The following is a 21,817-nucleotide window of genomic DNA, read 5'->3' as shown; positions in this document are numbered from 1 at the left end:
AGGTCATCAACTTCCCCTTCCCCACGCCCCCTTCTGTGGAAGCCCTCGTTGCTGCAGAGGAGCTGTTGATTGCACTGGGTGCCCTGCAGGCTCCCCAGAAATCGGGAAGGTAGGACAGGGCCTGGGGGGAGTGGGGAACGCAGGTCCTCCTTGAGCCCCACCATTCCTCTGCTGGGGCCCCAGCTCTTCCGTCTCTCCTCCCCAGGATGAAGCAGCTGCAGAGCGCCCAGCTGAGCTGCCCCATCACGGAGTTGGGCAGGACCATGGCCACGTTCCCTGTGGCGCCCCGCTACGCCAAAATGCTGGCTCTGAGCCGCCAGCATGACTGCCTGCCCTATGCCATCACCATCGTGGCCGCCATGACTGTGCGCGAGCTGTTCGAGGAGCTGGACAGGTGCAGGGCTTGGGGTCGGGCGTTGGGGTCATGCCAGGGAGAGGGCCTGGTACCACGTCTCTCAAAGCAGTAGCTGAAGGCTCCAGGCATGCTGGGCTAAGAACCTGGGTTCAAAGCACCCTCTGCCATGCCCTGTGTGTGAGTGTGTGGCCTCTGAAAGGTGGCTTTGCCTCATTGTCCCTTCTGGGTGATGAAGATGAGATGTCCATCACAGCCAACTTGACAGGGTTTGGTTAGTTAACACAAGCAAAGGGATTCAAACTGGGCCTGAACATGGCAAAGTACTGAAGCCACAAGACAGTTCTGTGAGGTGCAGCCAGGACTTGAACCTGGCCAGTCAACTCTCTCCACAGTCAAGAGAAGAAATCCACTGATCCATTCCCTACTTGGTGGCTCGTCCAGGAGCACTCAGGATTTTGTGTTACTGATCAATAGCAAAGCAAAGTACAGTGTTCCTTTTGAAAGACTGATTGTTTGGTTGATAAGCAAGGAGGAGAGAGAACCAGAGTATCAGAGTGTCATTCTGACACAAGGAATGCTGGGAATTGAAATCAAGACTTTTTTTTTTTTCGCCTCCAGGGTTATTGCTGAGGCTCGGTGCCTGCACTACGAATCCACTGCTCCTGGAGGCCATTTTTCTCCTTTTGTTGCCCTTGTTATTTATCATTGTTGTGGTTATTATTATTGTTGTCATTGTTGGATAGGACAGAGAGAAATGGAGAGAGGAGGGGAAGACAGAGAGGGTGAGAGAAAGATAGACACCTGCAGACCTGCTTCACCGCTTGTGAAGTGACTCCCCTGCAGGTGGGGAATTGGGGGCTCAAACCAGGTTCCCTACACTGGTCCTTGTGCTTTGTGCTATGTGCACTTAACCCGCTGCGCTACCGCTCGGCCCCCAAGACCTCATTTTTGAGAGTCCAACACTTGTATCCTCTGTGCCACCTCCCCAGCTGCAATTAAAATTTTTCTTTCAGGGCAAGGATAGATAGCATAATGGTTATGCAAACAGACTTTCATGCCTGAGGCTCCAAAGTCCTGGGTTCAGTCCTCTGCACCATAAGCCAGAGCATAGCAGTGCTCTGGTTAAAAAAAAAATTCTTTTATAGGGGCCCAGGTGGTGGTACAGGGGATTGAACCTGGGACTTCAGAGCCTCAGGCATGACAGTCTGTTTGCATAACCATTATGCTCTCTTCCCCCACCCCCAGTGGCTTTTTATTGTTACTATTTGAGGTGAGAGTGTGAGAGACGGAAAGAGAGATGGGGAGAAAGAAAGGTGCCTGCAGCACTGCTCCACTGCTCACAAAGCTTCCCCCCTGCAAGTGGAGATGAGTGTTTAAACCCAGGTCCTCCAACATGGGGGCTTGTGCTTTGCCAGGCACATCACCCCCAGCCCCTGGCTGATTTCTCTCTGCCACCTTCCAGTCTCGGGCTTGCTAGGCTCAGAAGCTTAGACGTTTCTGACCTCGGTGGCTGCTCTTGAATTCTGAGCCAGAGCTTGGACCCTAATCACACTGATCAATGGCCCCTCCAGAATTCTCTGTCTGTGAGCCTGTTTTGATGAAGACACGGTGCCCTGGCTCTGTCACTTTTGGAGTGGCAAGGACAATAGCCTGTCGTGTTTGCAGGCCAGCCTCGAGCGACGAGGAGCTGGCCCAGCTGAAGAGCCAGCGGGCGCGGGTGGCCCAGATGAGGAGAATCTGGGCTGGGCAAGGCGCATCTCTGAAGCTCGGCGACATCATGGTGATGCTGGGTATGTGCCCGGCCCTGTGGGGGAAAGGACAGGCCAGCTGTAGCCCCACAGAGGTGGGGGGTAGAGGGTCTGGTCAGGGGCGGAGGGTGAGCATGCCCCATTGACGTCATCCACAGGTGCCGTGGGGGCCTGCGAGTACTCGGGCTGCTCCCCCCAGTTCTGCGAGGCCAACGGGCTGCGGTACAAGGCCATGCTGGAGATCCGGCGCCTGCGCGGCCAGCTGACCACAGCAGGTGCGGCTATGCCAGCATAGGGTCCCTGCAGCCAGCTAACCCAGCCCCTTCTAACACCTCGCCCTGCTTTGAGCCATGTGATCTGAATAGAATCCTCCTATTATCTACAAGTTCTGTATTTCCAAATCCGTCTGCTATCTGCAGTCAGAACCCCCCACTCAGTCCAGTCAACATGTGGACGGATGTGCACGAGCAGTGAAAGTTTAGTCCTGAGAGCATACTGTCCCCACACCTGCCAAGTAGACCCCCTCCATGACCCCAGCCTAGGGCTTCCCGCTCCTGAGCGGAGTCCAACCCTGGTTGTTTTCCACTACTGTAGACGGGGCTCCCTTGTTGAATTCGGGGCACAGCTTTGGCTCGGTCCATGTGTCTCACACCTTGGTGGTGTGAGCTACAGAGATGGGCCCCCGTTGAGACCACGCCAGGGCCAGGCATAGAATGGGGGGCACTTGGAAGCCCTGGCCCACGCAGTTCTGTGTCCTGTCCCCGGGGCCACTGTGAGCAGAGCAGCCAACTCTCTCTCCCCTGCTGATGGCAGCCCCTCTGAGGGACAGCGGCCAAGGTAGGCAGCTGACAGGCCATGTGGTGCTGGCATGGGCCTTCTGAAAGGCGACAGCCAAGGCAGCCCCGGCACCTCTGCCCTTACTCTCCTCTGCCCCCAGTCAATGCCGTGTGCCCAGAGGCCGGGCTCTTCGTGGACCCCAAAATGCAGCCCCCCTCCGAAATCCAGGTGACTTACCTACGGCAGATCGTGACAGCTGGCCTGGGTGACCACCTGGCCCGCAGGGTCCAGAGCGAGGAACTGCTGGATGACAAGTGGAGGAATGCCTACAAGGTGGGGCCCGAGCGGGCAACGAGGCAGCTGGTGCAGGGACTGCCTCCCGACCATGGGTGCTCAAGGCTCCTGGCAACAGGAGGCATGTGTAAGAGCCTGCCCTCCTGGTCACAGGCCTTGCAGGCCATTGTGTCACCTACTTGACTGAATTGTGATGTGACTTGCTTATCACTCAGTTCACCTTTGAAAGTGTACAGTTCACTGGGGCTGGAGGACCACTTACCCAGTGAGGCCCACACTTTTTTTTTTTCTTTAAATACTTATTTATTTCCTTTTTGTTGCCCTTGTTGTTTTGAGGTCCACACTTTAACACACACACAGACCAGGTTAGAGCCTCCAGACCCATGTGGGAGTACTGTGCACAAGGGAAGCTTCACAAGAATTTCTGTGGTCTCTCTTTCTCCCCCTCTCCCACCCTATATAGTTATAAAGATACAGTTATATAGAGAGATATATTTATTGTTTACTGGATAGAAAGACCGGGAGAAATTGAGAGAGAAGGGGGAGATAGAGATGGAGACACACATCTATAGCACTGCTTCACCACTTGTGAAGCTCTCCCCCTGCAAGTGGGAACTGGGGACTTGAACACAGGTATCTGCACATTGTAACGTGTGTGCTTAGCCAGATGTGCCATTGCCCTGTCCCTCTCCCTCTTCCTTTCTCAGCTGATGCTGAAAGAAAAAAAAATCCACAGGAGTAGTAGAATCATGCAGACACAAAAAGCCCTGAAAGCAAATATAAGTACAGTGTATAATTCAGTGTGTTTCCCAGCCATAAGCAATCTCAGAACACTTTCATCACTCTCAAAACAAAGGCCTGTTGCATGGGCAGTCACACCCCATCTCATTCATTACCTCTGCATCCCTGAAGCTCCTGAAGCGGCCTAGAGGCAGCATAGTGTATAAAGCATTGACCTCTCAGGCATGTGATCCCAAATTTGGTCCCTTATATAGAGTGTGTAAGGGTCCAGGTTCAAGTCCCAAGTACCCACCTGAAGCAGGGAAGCTTCATAAGCAGCACAACACTGCTGCAGGCCTTTCTCTCTCCCCCTCCTGCACTCCTTCCCTCCTCCCTTCCCCCTTCTACTCTCCCTTCCCTCTGTTTCTCTATCCAACATAAATAAAAATATAAATAGAGAATCAGGCAGTAGCTCAGTGGGTTAAGTCCACGTGGCGCAAAGCACAGGACCAGCATAAGGATCCCGGTTCGAGCCCCCAGCTGCAGGGGAGTCGCTTCACAGGTGGTGAAGCAGGTCTGCAGGTGTCTACCTTTCTTTCCCCCTCTCTGTCTTCCCCTCCTCTCTCGATTTTTCTATCCTATCCAACAACGATGACATCGATAACAACAATAAAAATAAGGGCAACAAAAAGGGAAAAATAAATATAAGATATATATATATATATAATTTTTTTAAATTTTAAATGGGGGTCAAGCATTGGCATACTCAATTGAATGCACACACTGCCATGTATAAGGACCCAGGTTTGAGACCCATTCCCCAGCTGCAGGAGGAAAGTTCACGAACGGTAAAGCCGGTGTTTCTTTTTCTCTCCTCTCTACCTCCCCTTCCCCTCTCAATTTCTCTCTGTCCTATCAAATAATATAGAAAGAAAGAAAGAAAAAGTTTCCAGGAGTGGTAGATTCTTAGGGAGGGCACTAAACCCCACCAATAACCATGGTGGCAGTAAAAAATAAATAATAATTATACATTTCTGTGCTGTCCCCCTACTCTCCCTCACTGGTATCTTTGTGCGGCAGATCTAATCTTCTGCATGGGGACAGTGCACTTCTTCTGACATGAGCGATCCAGCTGCGTAGTTGAATCCCTAGGGTGACTTGGCCTGTGCTTGGTGTCTTTGTCCACAGACCCCACTTCTCAACGACCCCGTCTTCATCCACCCCAGCTCTGTCCTCTTCAAAGAGCTCCCTGAGTTTGTGGTCTACCAGGAGATTGTGGAGACCACCAAGATGTACATGAAAGGTAGCGTGGCTGGTAGCAGGAGATGAGCCCTCTCCTGCGTGTCCCTGTGTCAGGGCTGGGATGGGGAGAGTCCGTGATCCCCTTCCGGGGGGGGGGGGGAGGGTGTGTGACCCCCAAGCCTTCCCTTCTTGGCCCCCAGGTGTCTCCACCGTGGAGATACAGTGGATCCCCGCCCTGCTGCCTTCCTACTGCCAGTTCGACAAACCACTGGAGGAGCCGCCCCCCAGCTTCTGCCCTGACACGGGGCGCGTGCTCTGCCACCGGGCCAGCGTGTTCTGTGAGTGCTGCTGTCCTTACCAGGGGGGTTGGGGGCGTATGATCCAGGCCTCCTGCCCACTCCCCTCACTGGCTTCCACCCCCAGATCGTGTCAGCTGGCCGCTACCCACCATCCAGGTGGATTTTCCAGAGGGTATTGACTGCTACAAGCACTTCGCCCGCTTCCTGCTGGAAGGGCAGGTAGGTGCAGCCCTTATCTCAGGGGGAGGCAGGGATAGGAGGTGCACCTCAGGGCCTCCACACCCCCCACACTCCCCGTCTCTCCCCAGGTCTTCTGCAAGCTGGCCTCCTACAAGAGCTGTTTACTGTCCAGCCCCAACACCATGCTGAAGACATGGGCCAGGTACAGCCTCCCCCAGGCGTGGGCAAGGAACGGGGGTGGGGAGAGTAGGAGCGGGGGGGGGGGGGGGGGGGGGGGGAGTGAGGGGGGGGAGTTACCTTCTCACATGACTTCCTGCAGAAGAGCTAGAAGAAATAGCTTCATTCTCCTAAATTCTGGAAGCTAAAATTCGAAAGAGGTGTCCTCAGAGCCGTGCTTCCTCCAAACACTAGGGGGCGCTGCTGCGGCCCTTTTCCAGCTCCTAGGGACCAGATGAACCCTCTGGTTTGTCACTCACTGCCTGGTCCCAGACTCCACCTAAGGCAGGAGAGCCTTTTGTAGAACCGTTATGCTGTCTCCCCAGCCCAACTATACACAAGTGACATTCTGAGCGAGCATGGAGTTTTTTTTTTGGGGGGATACTGCCAGGTGGTACCAAACACCCCCGCCTCACCTCCCTCCCCTCACAGGCTGCAGCCCAGAACCGAGAGCCTCCTGAAAGCCCTGGTCGCCGAGCAGGCCTGCAGCCGGGACACCTTGCTGGCCGCATGGAAGAAAGACCCCAAATGTGAGCTTGACCAGCGTGCCACCAGTGGCGGAGGGGGTGGCCGAGGCCTGGGAGGGGGCGCCCGCCTCACCCTCCACTCTCCTGCCCGCAGATCTACTAGCTGAATACTGTGAGTGGCTCCCGCAGGCCATGCACAGCGACGTGGAGAAGGCCTGGCCCCCCACCGGGAACCGCTGACACCCCTCAGCAGGGACCAGGGGCCACGTGACAACCAGCTTCCAGCCTGGCCATCCTGAGGGACAGGCCCAGCCTCCAGAAGCCCAATTCTCAGCCTGAGCATGGGCACTGCTGGCTGCCACATGGGTCAGGACAGTGTTGTTGTTTTTTATGACTATTTATTCAGGGACAGATGGTGCCAGTCCCTGTTTGAAGTGCCTTCTGTGGACTACGTTAGTCCCTGAGGAGCAGGGTGGAGTAGGAAAGGGCAGAAGGCAGTGTGGGGGTTCCCTCCAGGGTCCTTCCTCTGCTCTGTCCTTCTGGACATGGGGAGTCGCACCCCCATCCCTCAGTAAAACGGGACCTGGTTTCACAGTGCCCCCAGCTGCCCACCAGGAGCCTCCTCTTCGGTGACAAAGAGCTGACTTTGGACATTCTTGGTGCCCCGCAGACGGGTGCTCACACTGGGGACCCCAGCCCCTTACTCTCCTTCCGCTTTTCCCTGGTTGTAAGGAAGGAAGGGTGGAGGAGACTGCCCTTCTCCATGGTGAGGGTCCCCACTGAGCTCCTGGGTGGGCTGCTTGCCACCGGAATAAACACTTCCGCCACCCAGATGCTTCTGTCCCAGTTCCTTGTCACGTCACACTTCAGCCCTGGGCCACCTTCTCTCCCTTCCGCTTCCTCAGAGCACCCAGTCACTGTCACAGGTCCTGGTCCCTTGCCTGCAAAGTCTGTTTGCCTGCCCCCCCCCCCCCCCACGGCTTCTCACATTCAGTGTGAGCCCCTTGGAGCCCTCCCCTAGGTAGACAGGCCTCCATGCCAAAAACCCCCCCCCCAGCAGGCCCAGTGACACAAGTGCCTTTACCGTTTCCCTTACCATCCTGTGTCCCCAATGCAAGAAGGTGCAAATGTTAAGGAAACTGCACTGATTATTTGCTAAAATGCTAGGAAAAAATCCTTTAAAGCATCATGGAAAACTACAATGGCAGGTGGAGGTAGATAGCATAATAGCTATGCAGACTGTCATGCCTGAGTCCCAGGTTCAATCCCCTGTACCACCATAAGCCAGAGTTGATCAGTGCTCTGGTAAAAATAATAATAATAATAATAATAATGACAAGAAAAGATACTTGATGCCATGGAAGTATGAGATCAGTATGGGAGATGATGTAATTTATTTATTTTCCCTTTCGTTGCTTTTTTTTTTTAATTGTTGTAGTTATTGATGTTGTTGTTGTTGGATAGGACAGAGAAATGGAGAGAGGGGGAGAGAAAGATAAGACACCTGCAGACCTGCTTCACTGCCTGTGAAGTGACTCCCTTCAGGTGGGGATCCAGGGGCTAGAACCGGGATCCTTACACTGGTCCTTGTGCCAACAGAGTTTTTAATATAGAAGTAAAGAGGGTGGGGGTATAGCATAATGGTTATGCAAAGAGACTTTCATGCCTGAGGCTCTCAAGTCCCAGATTCAATCCCCCACACCGCCATAAGCCAGAGCTGAGCAGTGCTCTGGTTAAATACATATATATATATGTAAAGAAAAAAAAAAGAGGGAGCTGGGCAGTAGCGCAGAGAGTTAAGCACACGTGGTGCAAAGCACAAGGGCCGGCGTAAGGATCCCGGTTCAAGGCCCCAGCTCCCCACCTGCAGGTTAAGCCCAGGTGGCACAAAGCCCAAGGACAGGCATAAGGATCCTGTTTCAAGTCCCCGGCTCCCCACGTGCAGGGGAGTCGCTTCCGAGGCGGTGAAGCAGATCTGCAGGTGTCTATCTTCCTCTCCCCCTCTCTGTCTTCCCCTCCTCTCTCCATTTCTCTCTGTCCTGTCCAACAATAAAGACATCAATAATAACTACAACAGCAATAAAACAAGGGCAACCAGAATAAATTTTTTTTTTTAATTAAAAAGAATGAAATACGACAAACTGCTATCATCAGATGAACTATTATCTGATGAGGCAGAGTGCAGTCAAAGGCTATGAAGAGGAATTGAGGGTGGGGGGACAGCAGCAGCCCAGAGGGTGGTACTATAGAGAAAAGTGTTGGACACTCCAGCATAAAATATTACGAACAAACAAACTTGGGCAGGGAGATAGCATAATGCTTATGCACAAACTTCCAAGTCTGAGGCTCCAAAGTCTCAGGTTCAGTCCCCTTTTCCACCATAAGCCTGAGCTGAGCATACTCTGGTAAAAAAAATAAATAAAGAGGCCAGGTTCAGAGCACACATTACAGTGCACAAGGACCCAGGCTCAAGCCCCCGGCTCCCACCTGGAGGAAATCTTTGCAAGTGGTGAAGCAGGACTGCAGGTGTCTCTGTCTCCCTCTTCTTTTTTTTTTTTTTTTTTTTTTAACCAGAGCACTGCTCAGCTCTGGTTTGTGGTGGTGGTGCAGGGGATTGAACCTGGGACTTTGGAGCAGACAGGCTTGACAGTCTGTTTGCATAACCATTATGGTATCTACCCCTGCCCTCTCCCTTTCTATCACCCCTCCCTCTCAATTTCTGGCTGTCTCTATCCAATAAAGATTTTTTTAAAATTATAATTAAAAAAAAAATCCCACAACGACCCTGGATCCATATTCCCAGAGAGATAGAGAATGGGAAGGCTATCAGGGAGGGGGTGGGATATGGAGATCAGGTTATGGGAATTGTACCCCTCTCATTCTATGGTTTTGTTAATGTCTCCTTTCTTAAATAAATTATATATATATATTAATAGAATAGGGGATTGGGGGAGTCGGGCTGTAGCGCAGCGGGTTAAGCGCAGGTGGCGCAAAGCACAAGGACCGGCATAAGGATCCCGGTTCGAACCCCGGCTCCCCACCTGCAGGGGAGTCGCTTCGCAGGCGGTGAAGCAGGTCTGCAGGTGTCTGTCTTTCTCTCCCCCTCTCTGTCTTCCCCTCCTCTCTCCATTTCTCTCTGTCCTATCCAACAACAATAATAACTACAACAATAAAACAACAAGGGCAACAAAAAGGAATAAATAAATAAAATAAAATTAAAAAAAAAAAAAAGAATAGGGGATTGGGCAGTAGCACAGCGGGTTAAGCACACATGGCCCAAAGCACAAGGACTAGCTTAAACATCACAGTTCAAGCTCCTGGCTCCCCGCCTGTAGGGGGGTGTTGCTTGACAAGCAGTGAAGCAGGTCTGCAGGTGTCTATCTTTCTCTCCCCCTCTGTCTTCCCCTCCTCTCTGAAATTCTCTCCAACAATGACAGCAGTGACAATGACAACAATATGATGAACAACAAGGGCAACGAAAGGGAAAAAATAGCCTCCCGGAACAGTAGATTCATGGTGCAGGCGCCGAGCCCCAGTGATAACCCTGGAGGCAAAAATAATAAAATATATAAAAGTATGGTGGTCCGGGAGGTGGTGCAGTGAATAAAGCATTGGACTCTCAAAGCATGAGGTCCTCAGTTCAATCCCTGGCAACACATGTGCCACAGTGATGTCTGGTTGTTTCTCCTGTGTTTCTCATAAATAAATAAAATCTTTTTTAAAAAAAAAATATGTAAAGTTTTTTTATATGCTAGGACAGAGAAATTGAGAGAGGCAGGGGAAATAAGGTCAGAGAAAGATAGAGAAAGGTAGCAGACCATCACTGTTCATGAAGCAGGTGGGTAGTGGGGGCTGGAACTCAGGTCCCTGTGCATAATACTGTGTGTTTAGCCAGGTACACCACTGCTCGGGCCCCTAAAATTAACAAGGGGCCAGTTGATGGTGCACTTGGTTGAGCACACATGTTAACTGCTCAAGTATCCAGGTTTAAGCCCCTGGTCCCCACTTGCAGGAGGAAAGCTTCGAAAGTGGTGAAGTAGAGCTGCAGGTGTCTATCTCTTTCCCCCTTCATCTCAATGTCTGTCTCTATTCAATAAATAAACAAAATATTAAATATTTAAAATAGCAATGGGGGGCTGGGTAGTAGTGGGTAAGCATACATTGTGCAAAGAGCAAGGGCTGGCGAAAGGATCCCAGTTCGAGCCCTTGGCTCCACACCTACAGGGGGGTGTTATTTATTTATGATAAAGATAGAAGGGAGTTGGGCAGTAGCACAGTAGGTTAAGTGCATGTGTCGCAAGCCACAAGGACTGGCTTAAGGATCCTGGTTTGAACCCCCAGCTCTCTATCCATGGGGGGGTCTTTTCTGCAGGTGTCTTATCTTTTTCTCCCCCTCTGTCTTCCCCTCTCTCCATTTCTCTCTGTCCTATTCAACAATGACAACAACATCAATAACAACAATTTTAAAAAGGACAACAAAAGGGAATAAATATTTAAAAAAAGGAAGAACCAGACATCACTCTGGCACATGTGCTGCCAGGAATCAAATTTATGACCTTGTGCTTGAGAGTCCAAAGCTTTATCATTGTTCCACCTCCCAGACCACAGGCATCTGTCTTTCTCTTCCCCTCTCTGTCTTCCCCTCTCCATTTCTCTCTGTCCTATCCAGCAATAACAACAATAATAATAACAATAATGATAAACAACAAGGGCAACAAAAGGGAAAAAACAGCCTCCAACAGTGGATTCGTAGGACAGGCACCGAGCCCCAGAGATAACCCTGGAGGCAAAAAAAAAAAAAAAAAACCTACAAAAAGACTCTAATGGGGAGTTGAGTGGTAGCGCAGCGGTTAAGCACAGGTGGCGCAAAGCACAAGGACCGGTGTAAGGATCCCGGTTTGAGCCCCCAAGTGTATATGCCCAGGTTTGAATCCAGCCCCCAAGGGAAGTAAGTTTCAATGCTGTTTTCTCTCTCTCTCTCTCTCTCTCTCTCTCTCTCTCTCTCTCCTTTGCCTCTAGGGTTATAGCTGGGGCTCAGTGCCTGTACTATGAATCCATTGCTCCAGGTGGCCTTTTGTTGTTGTTGTTATTGGATAGGACAAAGATATTGAGGGAGTACAGGGGGACAGGAAGATAGGGCATTTGTGAAGCGTCCTCCTATAGGTGGGGAGCCGAGGTTTGATGTGTGTGCTTAACCCAGTGTGCCACCGCCCAACCCCCCTCCATGGTCTTCCTCTCTGCTTTTCTGTAAAATAAATGTTTAGGGGCTGGGTGGGGCTCACCTAGTAGAGTGCATGTTATAAAATGAATAGTGCTGCTCTCTACAGGGTGTCCCACTGAGATAGGCCCGGAAAGCAACATTAATATCCATACTAGACATTCGCTTCAGAATGCAGTAACTCAAATGACCCAGAGCAAAGCTCACATACAGCATGGAACACCTGTCCTGGGAATCTGACACAACCACTTTAAAGACAGCCTGAGTCTCTGAGCACCAGAGAGTCCTGCGCTCGCTTCATCGAATGAGAAATAGTAAATAGCAGAGTAAACTAACACCTCCCTGCCCTCATCCCCACCCTCACTGCCAGATGAGGGATGTTGTAAGCCTTCTTTACATGACACCAGCCAGACTGGCAGCGTTGGTCCCCCAGAGAATGGGGAGCAGAGGGGAGAATTGGAGGGACAGCTAGAATAAGGAAAAAAAATTGATAGATGTGGAGGCTGTGCCCAGACACTGGGCAAGAGAGGGTGTTGTATTCTTAATGGCACAGCCCTCAGAGCATTTGATAGCATAAGAACTCCACAATTCCCTGATACAAATGACCTGGGGTGTGTGTTTGAGAAGGCACCTTGAGGTCAGGGCTCCTGATGTTCCAATCAATATTTGGATAGCAGGAGAACTAAAAGTGGAGATGCCGGGGATTGAACCCGGGACCTCATACATGCAAAGCACGCGCTCTACCACTGAGCTACATCCCCTGGCTATATCAGTGGCTCTCTGAAATTGAAGATGTACAGAGATGCACCTTTGAGTGAGCAGATTTTATACCAGAGCAATGTTTAGCTTCTCTTTTGCTTGCTTGTTTTCCCATTCATTAATAGATAAACCTTTAAATATTTATTTAAAGGCTAAACGGCTAGTAGGTGTTCAGCTTCATGAGTAACGATGCAAAAAACAAGCAAACAAAAAACACCTAACAGATGGCGGGGGGGAAAAAAAGGCCATTTCTGGTGAGAAGGCAGAGGAAAGCATCCCTAATACAAAACCTTATTCATTATTAGTGAATAAACATAGCCTCTAAAGGGAGAAATTTAGCCCTATTTAAATGATTGGCTTTTTGTTTTGCTTTTTAATTGCCACCAATTATTGGTGGCAATTGGGTTATTGCTGGGGCTTACCGTACCATGAATCCACAGCTACCAGCTGTGGGGAGCAGAGAGGAGAGAGCTGAAGGGCCAAATAAAATAAAAATCAAATTAAATGAAATACCTGGAAAAGAGACTTAAAATAGATGGCTCCTGAGGCTGTTCCCAATCCCAGGTACTGTTCCTAAGTTTGGAAGCTGAGCTAAGGGACAGGGTGTTGTTAGCTTCCTGTGGGACAGCCACCTCATGGGACATCTGGCAGCCACTCAACATACCATAGCAGTGTCACATTCACACAGCAGCATCAAGGAAGCCTGTTTGCAGTGAAAATAATCACGTTTCCAAACACACATGAACTCAAGGAAGTTCATGCTCAAGCTGGAAGCACCTTCCCACAGTACCTATGGGTTCCTCTGTTTAATTTAGGACTTTGCTCAGCCTAAATCAGTTTATGCTGATACCATGATACAGGGACATAAATTCCATAATGCAACATAAGTACATAAATGAAGCAGAAGGCATACTTTTTACATAAATGAAGCAAATGGCTGCTTTTTTCTCCTCAGCACTAGCTTATGGTGGTGGTTTCAAGGATTGAACCTGGGACTTTCAAACCTCAAGCATAATAGTCACTTATAAAACCATTAAACATTCTCAACACCTCAATTTGTACACTTTCTTCCTAGTCTAATAACTCATCCAAGTATACCCCTAAGTGAGAAGTTCTCCCCTCTCCTCTCCACACCCCAGCTATCTGCAAGTTCCCTCAACTCTACCTCCACAATTTGTCCAGAAGCCCCTCCCCTCTCCCCGCTCCACTCCCTCTGCCTCCTGGCGCCCCATCCAGTCCTAGCCCCTGCCTGGTGTTCAGTGGGGCGTCCTTGCCCACCCCACCCTGGCCACTTGGGGTGTGTTCTCCGCCTGACAGCCAGAGGGAGCCTTTAAAAACCGAAATCTGCTCTTCGGGCCTCTCTCCCCTTCATCTGACTTTCCAGTGGCCTCCAAGTCCTGTGCCATCATCCAGTAAGCTACGTGCATTGGGCCTTCTTTCTGCCCTTCAGCACAGTAAAACTCCCCCTCCCCCCACCCCGCTGGGCCCCCCTTCAACCTCAGGGCCTTCGCCCCTGCCAGCAGGTGTCCTGTTTCTGCAGACCTATGTCCCTAACAGCTTATCCCCTGCAACTTCCACTCGAATCCATCCGTCTACATCGCCTGGCTATTGCAATCTTCATACAACTCATCGCCACCAATACGGTCTACAGGACCGAGAACCCTCGCCTGTCGGATCCAGCGATGCCAGGGCGCTGCACACCTGGGCACAGGTTAGATGCCCAGTGCGTGCCCGTCACTGGGAGCCCCAGGGAACCGCTGAGTGAATGACTTGTTGCACGAGAACTGCACGACACAAACAAGACGAATCACCTGGGAGCTGTGTTTGTTCAATCCCCCGCACCACCAATGTTTTGGTTTAAAAAAATAAAAAATAATGAAAGAAAACGCAGACAGCTGCAGTCAGCAGTATATTTCAGGGACGGTGCTCATAGACTTTCTGAATCCAGGGGCTCCCTCCCATCTCGGTCGGCATGTGAGGTGGGGGTTACCTGGGTTCCCACCGCGAATCCCTTTTAAGGGGCAAGAAAGCGAAAAAAGTGGAGATGCCGGGGATTGAACCCGGGGCCTCATACATGCAAAGCATGCGCTCTACCACTGAGCTACATCCCCTAGTTGTGACAGCGGGCCTCCCGGAGAAAGGATGTAGGGAGGGAGAGCTCTACTCGGTGGACAGAACTGCAAATATTCTTCGCTGCGTTCTCTGTTTCCCCTTCTGAACCCCGCGGCCGCTCAGCGATGCCAGAGGTGCACCTACCCGGTGCGGGGCTGGGACCCTGGAGAGCCACCCTGGGTGGAGTCCCGGAAGCGGCAGATTTGTGAGTCGGCAGAAAGAGCTTTGAGTGTGGTTCGTCCTCGTTAGTATAGTGGTAAGTATCCCCGCCTGTCACGCGGGAGACCGGGGTTCGATTCCCCGACGGGGAGACCTTCTAATTTTGATCTCTTAATGCACCTTTGACCAATACAGAGAGAGCATCTTTCTCTCACCTGTACTTTGAAGCCTGAATTTAGAAAAAAAAAAAAAAAAAAGAAAGAAAGAAACAAGAATATAAGTATTCAGGACTGCACCATAGGATTTTTTAAAAATTATTCACTTACTTTATTTTTTTATTTTTATTTTTCACTTACTTTATTATTATTATTTTTTATTTTTTTCACTTACTTTATTTTAATGAAAGACACCAGAGCACTGCTTAGCTCTGGCTTATGGTGAAGCTGGGGATTGAGCCCAGGATCTGAGAGGCTCAGGCATGAGAGTCTTTTGTCTATTATCCTATCTCACCATCCTTAATTGCATTTATTGATTTAATTGCATTTATTTAATTGCTGTCTTTATTTTTGCAGCAGACTATTTTGATGGGAAGATCCACTGTCACAGGAGGGGCTAAGAGGGACCCCCACACAAGGTGATATCAGTATCTTTTCAAGAACCCTTCAGAATTCCTCACTATTATTTATAATCCAACCTCTATTTATTATTTATTTATTATTATATTATTATTATTATGTTTGATTACTAGAGCGCTGTTCATCTCTGGCTTATGGTTGAGCTGGGAATTGAATCTGGGACCCCAGAGCCTCAGACATGAAAGGTTTTTTGCATAACCTTTATACTATCCTCCCAGTTCCCTGTTTAATGTACCAGACTGATGTCTGGCTCTTTCTCTCTCCTTCTATGTTCCTCATTAATAAATAAATACAATATTTATTCTAAAAAATATTTTATTTATTAGAAAGATAGAATTAAGCACACATGGCTCAAAGCACAAGGACGGGTGGCATAAGGAAATAAATAAGTAAGCATTACAAAAAAAAAAAAGGAAAGAGAGAAAGAACCAGACATCACCCTGGTACATGTGCTGTTGGGGATTGAACTCAACACCTCATGTTTGAGGGTCCAATGTTTTATCCACTGCACCACCTCCCAGACAACCTCTGTTTAACCTAAAAATTTTACTAGTGTGGTCCGGGAAGTGGCACAGTAGATAATGCATTGGATTCTCAAGCTTGAGGCACTGAGTTCAGTCCCCAGCAGCACATGTACCAGAATGATGTCTGATTCTTTCTCTCTCTCTCTCTCCTATCATTTCTCATGAATCAATAAATAAAATAAAATAAAATAAAAAGAAATGTTTAAAAAAAATAAAATAAAATAAAATAAAAATAAAAATTTTACTAGTGATTTAATATTGATTTACAAATTATGAGAAAATAAAATTAAAAAGGCAGGGCAAGATAGCATAATGGTTATATAAAAAGACTCTTAATGCCTGAGGCTTCAGTGTCCCAAGTTCAATACATCGCACCACCATAAGCCAGTGCTGAGCAGTGCTCTGGTAAAAATAAAATAAAAATTATGAGGTAGCGGGTATAATTCCACACTGTTCCCACCACCAGAATTCTGTATTCCAATATCCTCCACTGGAAACTTCAGTAGATCTCCTAAGGCTGTAGATATGGGTTGACTATTATTTCTATATCTATATATCTATATCTGTATCTATCTATCTATCTATCTCTCTCTATATATATGGATATTTTTGGAAATAATTTTTTTTTTTTAACCAGAGCATTGATCAGCTCTGGCTTATGATGGTGCAGGGGACTGAACCTGGGAAAAGCTTTGTGAGTGTTGCAGGTATCTCTTTTTCTTTTCTTTTTTAAGATTTTATTTATTAAAAAGATAGGAGAAGAGAAAGAACCAGACATCACTCTGGTACATGTGCTGCCTGGAATTAAACTTTGGACCTTATGCTTGAGAGTCCAATGTTTTATCCATTGTGCCATCTCCCAGACCACACAGCTCTTTTTCTTTCTTTAAAAATTATCTTCATTTATTTATTGGATAGAGATAGCCAGAAATCGAGAAGGAAGGGGGTGATGGAGAGGGAGAGAGACAGATACCTGCAGCACTGCTTCACCACTCATGAAGTTTTCCCCTTGCAGGTGGGGATGGAGAGATCCAACCCCAGTCCTGGCACATTGTAACATGTGTACTCAACCAGGTGCGCTACCACACAGCCACTCTTCTCCTTTCTATCACCCTCTCCCCTCTCAATTTCCGGCTCTCTCTAACAAATAAGTAAAAATAATAAAAAATGATAAAAGAGCCCCTGGTCCCCACCTGTAGGGGGGAAAGCTTCAAGAGTCGGGAAGCAGGGCTGCAGGCTGTATCTCCCCTCTCAATTTCTGTCTCTGATTATAAATAAATAAATAAATAAATAAATAAATAAATAAATAAAGTTTAAAAAAAGAAAAAGGAGCTGGGGTAGGTAGCATAATGGTTATGCAAAAAGACTCTCATGCCTGAGGCTTCAACGTCCCAGGTTCAGTCCCCAGCACCAACATAAGCCAGAGCTGAGCAGTGATCTGGTAGAAAAATAAACAAACTTCTGACCAGAAATTGTAAAAATCAAGATTGCAATTCTTTTGGTATTTTTTTCCTTTATTAGGGGATTCATGTTTTATATTTGACAGTGAATACAATAGTGTGTACATGCATAATATTTCTTAGTTTTCCCCATAATAATACATTCCCCACTAGGTCCTCTGTCATCATTTTCCAGGACTTGTACTCTCCCCACCCCAGAGTCTTTTTACTTTGGTACAATACACCAATGTATTTTTTAATTGATATTGTTTTTGTTAAATACATCCAGTTATACTTTGGCAAAGTATTATAGAAAGCAATTAGAGAAATGATTGGTACCTTTATTACAGAAGTAGTTTACTCAAAACCATGGAGGGAATTCCTAAAATACCAACAGGACACAGGCAACAGGCAGTGAGGGAACTTGCAGAAGACGAACTTAACTAATGACTAATAAGAGTACAATGGATGGAATAAACGTGCCCTTACATAATGGTGGAAGGTTGTAGAAATTACTTCAAACCATTCAGGAATTGCTGGAATACTGTTTGCACTAATCTAACCGGACATGCCTGGATATTGAATTTTATCACTAGGGGACAAAGTTTAAATAACAAAGAATGTCTATAAAAATAACCTAAATACAAAAGGTTGTGTTGCTGAAATAGCTCAGTTGGGAGAGCGTTAGACTGAAGATCTAAAGGTCCCTGGTTCAATCCTGGGTTTTGGCAGTTTCTTTTAAACCACTTAGCTCCTTCTCCCGCCTCCCAACAACAAAAACAAACAAATCAAGAAACAACAACTCCAATGGTACTGCATACAGTTAGCCGTTTAAGCTGATAGGGAGTCTTTAGAAGTTTGACAAGCACTATATCCTTTATTAATTATTATTTATTAGTAAGATGAATGGATGAACGATGGAGAGAGATACCAGACTATCCTCTGTCATATGTGATGCCAGAGACTGAGTTCACAGCCCAGTGCTCTGCACCACCTCCCCAGCTGCATTCTCTATTTAAAATTTGTATTTACTTATTAATTTAATTTTTTTCTTTTTGTATATTTATTTGTTTACTTATTCCCTTTTGTTGCCCTATTGTTGTAGTTATTATTGATGTCGTTGTTGGATAGGACAGAGAGAAATGGAGAGAGGAGGGAAAGACAGAGATGGGGAGAGATAGACACCTGCAGCCCTGCTTCACTGCCTGTGAAGCGACTCCCCTGCAGGTGGGGAGCTGGGGGTTTTAACCCAGATTCTTACGCCGGTCCTTGCGCCACCTGCGCTTAACCCACTGCGCTATCACCCGACTCCCTACATATTAATTAATATTAAGACAAAAAAGAGGAAGAAAAAACAGAATACCACTCAGGCATATGCAGTGTCAGGAATTAAACTCAAGAAGGCCGTTTTCATCAGACGACTGGGAGTATTCACTAACTTAGGAATCTTGGTATTTACAACAATAAAAAAACAACAAGGGCAACAAAAGGAAAAAAAAAATAATAACATAAAATAAGGTGGGCCAGGTGGTGGTGCACCTGGTTAAGCACATGTGCTACAGGGTTCAAGGACCTAGGCTCAAACCCCTGGGAAAGCTTCATGAATGTTGAAGTAGAGCTGCAGGTGTTTCTCTGTTTCTCTCCCTCTCCATCTCTCCGCCCCTCTCAATTTCTCTCTGTATCCCGATCAAATAACAAATAAGTAAAGTTTTAAAAAGTAAATAAAATAAGGGGAGGGGGCAGGAGGTAGCTTACTAAGTGCAAGGAACCACCCCAGCATAACCCTGGAGGTAAACAAAGAAACAAACAAACAAATAAATAAAATAAGGGGTCTTGGGAGACAGCATAATGGTTATAAAAAAGACATTCATGCCTGAGGCGCTTAGGTCCCAGACTGACTTCCAGCACCACCATAAGCAAGAGCTGAGCAAGGCTCAGGGTATTTTTCTCTTTCTGTCTGTCTGTGTCTCTCAGTCTCATTAAAATAAAATAAAATAAAATAAAAATTTTTAAATAAAAAAAAGTGTGGTCCAAGAGATGGCAGTGGATAAAGCACTGGACTCTAAAGCAAAAGGTCCAGAGTTCAATCCCCAGCAGCACATGTACCAGAGTGATGGCTGGTTTTCTCTCTCCTCCTATCTTTCTCATGAATAAGTAGTTCTTTAAAATAAATAAATAAAATAAGAGAATGGGCAGTGGTGCGTCTGATTAAACACACATGTTATTATGCTCAAGGGCCAGTGTTCTAGGGCCCGCTTGCAGGGGGAAACTTCACTAGGGGTGAAGCAAGGCTGCAGGTGTCTTTTTTTCTCTCTCCCTATCTTCCTCTTCAAATTTCTCTGTCTCTATCCAAAATAAAAAATAAATAAAATGTGTGGTCCAGGAGGTAGTGCAGTGGATAAAGAACTGGATTCTCAAGCATGAGGTCCAAATTTCAATCCTCCCAGCACATGTACCAGAGTGATGTCTGGTTCTTTCTCTCTCTGCCTATCTTTCTCATGAATAAAGAGCTAAATTCTTTAAAAATAAATAAATAAATAAATAAATAAGTGAAATGGGGCCGAGGGAGATAGCATAATGATTATGCAAGTTACATCTTCCCTCTCTCCCTGGTATCCCATCATTATGACTTAGTTCGCTTAACCATTCATTCGTTCATTCTTTCATTCATTCATTCATTCACTCATTCCAGTAAGAGAAAGACACACACAGAGGCAGAGAAACCAGAACACTGCTCTGGTGGTGCTGTGCAGTCTGGCCAGCCTCCCTTACACGGTCTCTTTGGCCCTCCATGGCTACCTTGTCACTATTGTCGCTGTGTCTCAGGTGAGGACACAGTCACCTATTCGGGCCCTCCCAGCAGGCTCAGCATCTCCGGACACCACTCCCCACCTACAGGAAAGGGAAGCAGAGACAACTCACCCGGCAGCGGCGGGTTGGGCTTTCTTCACGCCTTGAGGTGGGACAGGTTCCATCAGTGTGGCGCCCACAGTCCGGAGCTGACTTGCTTGGTACTCCAGCCAACTCGGGAGCCACCTGAGGGGCTGAGTGGGAGGGGGAAGAGACCTTGTTCCTTTGTGCAGAGAAGGGAGCTTGAGAAAAGCAGAGATTTGAGCCGACTAGGAGGCAGGCAAACATTCGCGTTCATTTCATTAATTTTAAATTTTATTTTATTTTATTTTATTTTATTTTATACAGAGAGAAATTGCGTGGGGAAGGGGAAATAAAGGAGAAAGAGAGACACCTGTAACACTGCTCCATCACTTGTGAATGAAGCTTGCCCTCTGCAGGTGTGGGGACGACGGGGTGGGGGGCTTGAACCTGGGCGAATGCTCATTTCTTGCACAAAGATTTCCTGAGCATCTGTTATGTGCCAGACCCTGTCCTAGTCCCTGTGGGGTGGCGCAGGACCTCGGGTGATAGATCACTTATCTACTCCTCCCAGGCTGTCACTCCAGCTGGGAGCTCAGGGAATCATAAAGGAAACCATCCATAGGCTGGCAACAAATAATGAAGCGCTCGGGTCGCCTGGGGGTGGGAGGTGGCGGCTCTGAAAGGGTGGAAGGGACCCCAGCTGCCCACTCACCATGTCCCCCGGTCTTCGGCCACGCGTGGCTCTGGAGCAAGGAAAGCTTCAGAAGGAAAGAAATTCTTCACAAAGCAGTGTTGCCGAAATAGCTCAGTTGGGAGAGCGTTAGACTGAAGATCTAAAGGTCCCTGGTTCGATCCCGGGTTTCGGCAGCTTACTTATTATTGCCTTTTTTTTTTTTTCTTTTTCCCTCCCTCAGAATGTTTTATCTGACTCTTTTATATCCTAAAGGGATCCGATCCTTTGTTTCTGGAGTGTGATTGTTACTGCCCTCTCGTACACTTTAGTATTTCGGTCAGCAAGTTCTGCCAGTGTCTGCAGGGACAGCTGTGTCACCCTCCCAAAGACTTGCTAACAGGGAGGGAGGCTGTGATCTATAAGTGTGAGTCACGGAAGACGCCGCCTAGGGCTTATCCTCGTTAGTATAGTGGTGAGTATCCCCGCCTGTCACGCGGGAGACCGGGGTTCGATTCCCCGACGGGGAGGCTACGTTACCTTTTGTTCTCAAGCTCACAAGTTAAAATGTTTAGTTTTGTTTTTTTTCTTCTTTCGTGAAAGAATAGGGCCACCGAGGAAGCGAGGTCCCCTGACATGTGCCTGTGGTCCCTCGTACTTTTTACTCTTACCTTACCCCGCTCCTGCTCCCCCTATGTCCTGTAGCCCCCAGGTGGTTGTAAATGCTCGGCTTGGAACCAGGTCCCCAGAATCCAGCTGTCAATCCCTGAGCCTCCTCCAGTGGGGCTCCCACCCGCTGCTCGGCCCCAGACCCACACACAGCTTGGCACTCAGAAAAAGTGTAGGGGACCCTCCTCAAAAAAATGATAAGAAAGGGAGGGAGGAAAAGAAGAGAGGGAAGGTAGATTGTATAGGACTCATGCCCTACACCATAAAATGATGAAAGAAAGCAACATTGTATGCCCCCACCATAAAATGATTTAAAAAAGGAAAAATTATTTGAAAAAAAGAAAGAAAATTTGTATAGGGTCCCCCAACAAAATGAAAGAAGGAAGGAAAGAGAAAGAAAGAGAGAGAAAGGTTAGATGGAACTCCCCTCTACACACACACACACACACACACACACACA

The 21,817-nt window shown here is 47.9% G+C and overlaps 1 protein-coding gene and 6 non-coding genes across 8 annotated transcripts in view; 5 read left to right on the top strand and 2 right to left on the bottom strand.

Annotated features, from left to right (window-relative positions):
- The window catches only part of DHX37 (DEAH-box helicase 37), a 34,104-nt gene extending 26,973 nt beyond the window's left edge, over positions 1-7,131 (top strand). For both annotated transcript variants that reach the window (XM_060193271.1, XM_016184936.2), the window contains exons 17-27: positions 3-109; positions 206-394; positions 2,021-2,145; positions 2,262-2,378; positions 3,041-3,213; positions 5,083-5,197; positions 5,337-5,474; positions 5,560-5,654; positions 5,744-5,817; positions 6,264-6,361; positions 6,453-7,131. In XM_060193271.1, coding sequence (XP_060049254.1) covers positions 3-109; positions 206-394; positions 2,021-2,145; positions 2,262-2,378; positions 3,041-3,213; positions 5,083-5,197; positions 5,337-5,474; positions 5,560-5,654; positions 5,744-5,817; positions 6,264-6,361; positions 6,453-6,538 — 1,317 coding nt within the window. In that variant the 3' untranslated portion in view covers positions 6,539-7,131. The remainder of the gene's footprint in view (positions 1-2; positions 110-205; positions 395-2,020; positions 2,146-2,261; positions 2,379-3,040; positions 3,214-5,082; positions 5,198-5,336; positions 5,475-5,559; positions 5,655-5,743; positions 5,818-6,263; positions 6,362-6,452) is intronic.
- A 5,074-nt stretch (positions 7,132-12,205) lies between these two features.
- Positions 12,206-12,277, bottom strand: TRNAA-UGC (transfer RNA alanine (anticodon UGC)). The gene has a single exon. It is a non-coding gene; the product is annotated as a tRNA-Ala (tRNA).
- Positions 12,278-14,314: 2,037 nt separating this feature from the next.
- On the bottom strand, positions 14,315-14,386 carry TRNAA-UGC (transfer RNA alanine (anticodon UGC)). The gene has a single exon. It is a non-coding gene; the product is annotated as a tRNA-Ala (tRNA).
- A 240-nt stretch (positions 14,387-14,626) lies between these two features.
- On the top strand, positions 14,627-14,698 carry TRNAD-GUC (transfer RNA aspartic acid (anticodon GUC)). Its single transcript has one exon. It is a non-coding gene; the product is annotated as a tRNA-Asp (tRNA).
- A 3,104-nt stretch (positions 14,699-17,802) lies between these two features.
- TRNAF-GAA (transfer RNA phenylalanine (anticodon GAA)) lies at positions 17,803-17,875 on the top strand. The gene has a single exon. It is a non-coding gene; the product is annotated as a tRNA-Phe (tRNA).
- A 2,937-nt stretch (positions 17,876-20,812) lies between these two features.
- Positions 20,813-20,885, top strand: TRNAF-GAA (transfer RNA phenylalanine (anticodon GAA)). Its single transcript has one exon. It is a non-coding gene; the product is annotated as a tRNA-Phe (tRNA).
- Positions 20,886-21,146: 261 nt separating this feature from the next.
- TRNAD-GUC (transfer RNA aspartic acid (anticodon GUC)) lies at positions 21,147-21,218 on the top strand. The gene has a single exon. It is a non-coding gene; the product is annotated as a tRNA-Asp (tRNA).
- The last annotated feature ends 599 nt before the right edge of the window (positions 21,219-21,817 follow it).

The sequence above is a fragment of the Erinaceus europaeus genome, chromosome 6 (genome assembly GCF_950295315.1).
Source record: "Erinaceus europaeus chromosome 6, mEriEur2.1, whole genome shotgun sequence".
Lineage (NCBI taxonomy): Eukaryota > Metazoa > Chordata > Mammalia > Eulipotyphla > Erinaceidae > Erinaceus > Erinaceus europaeus.
The sequence above is the reverse complement of the archived record's forward strand: the minus strand, read 5'-3'. Positions and strand labels throughout refer to the sequence as shown.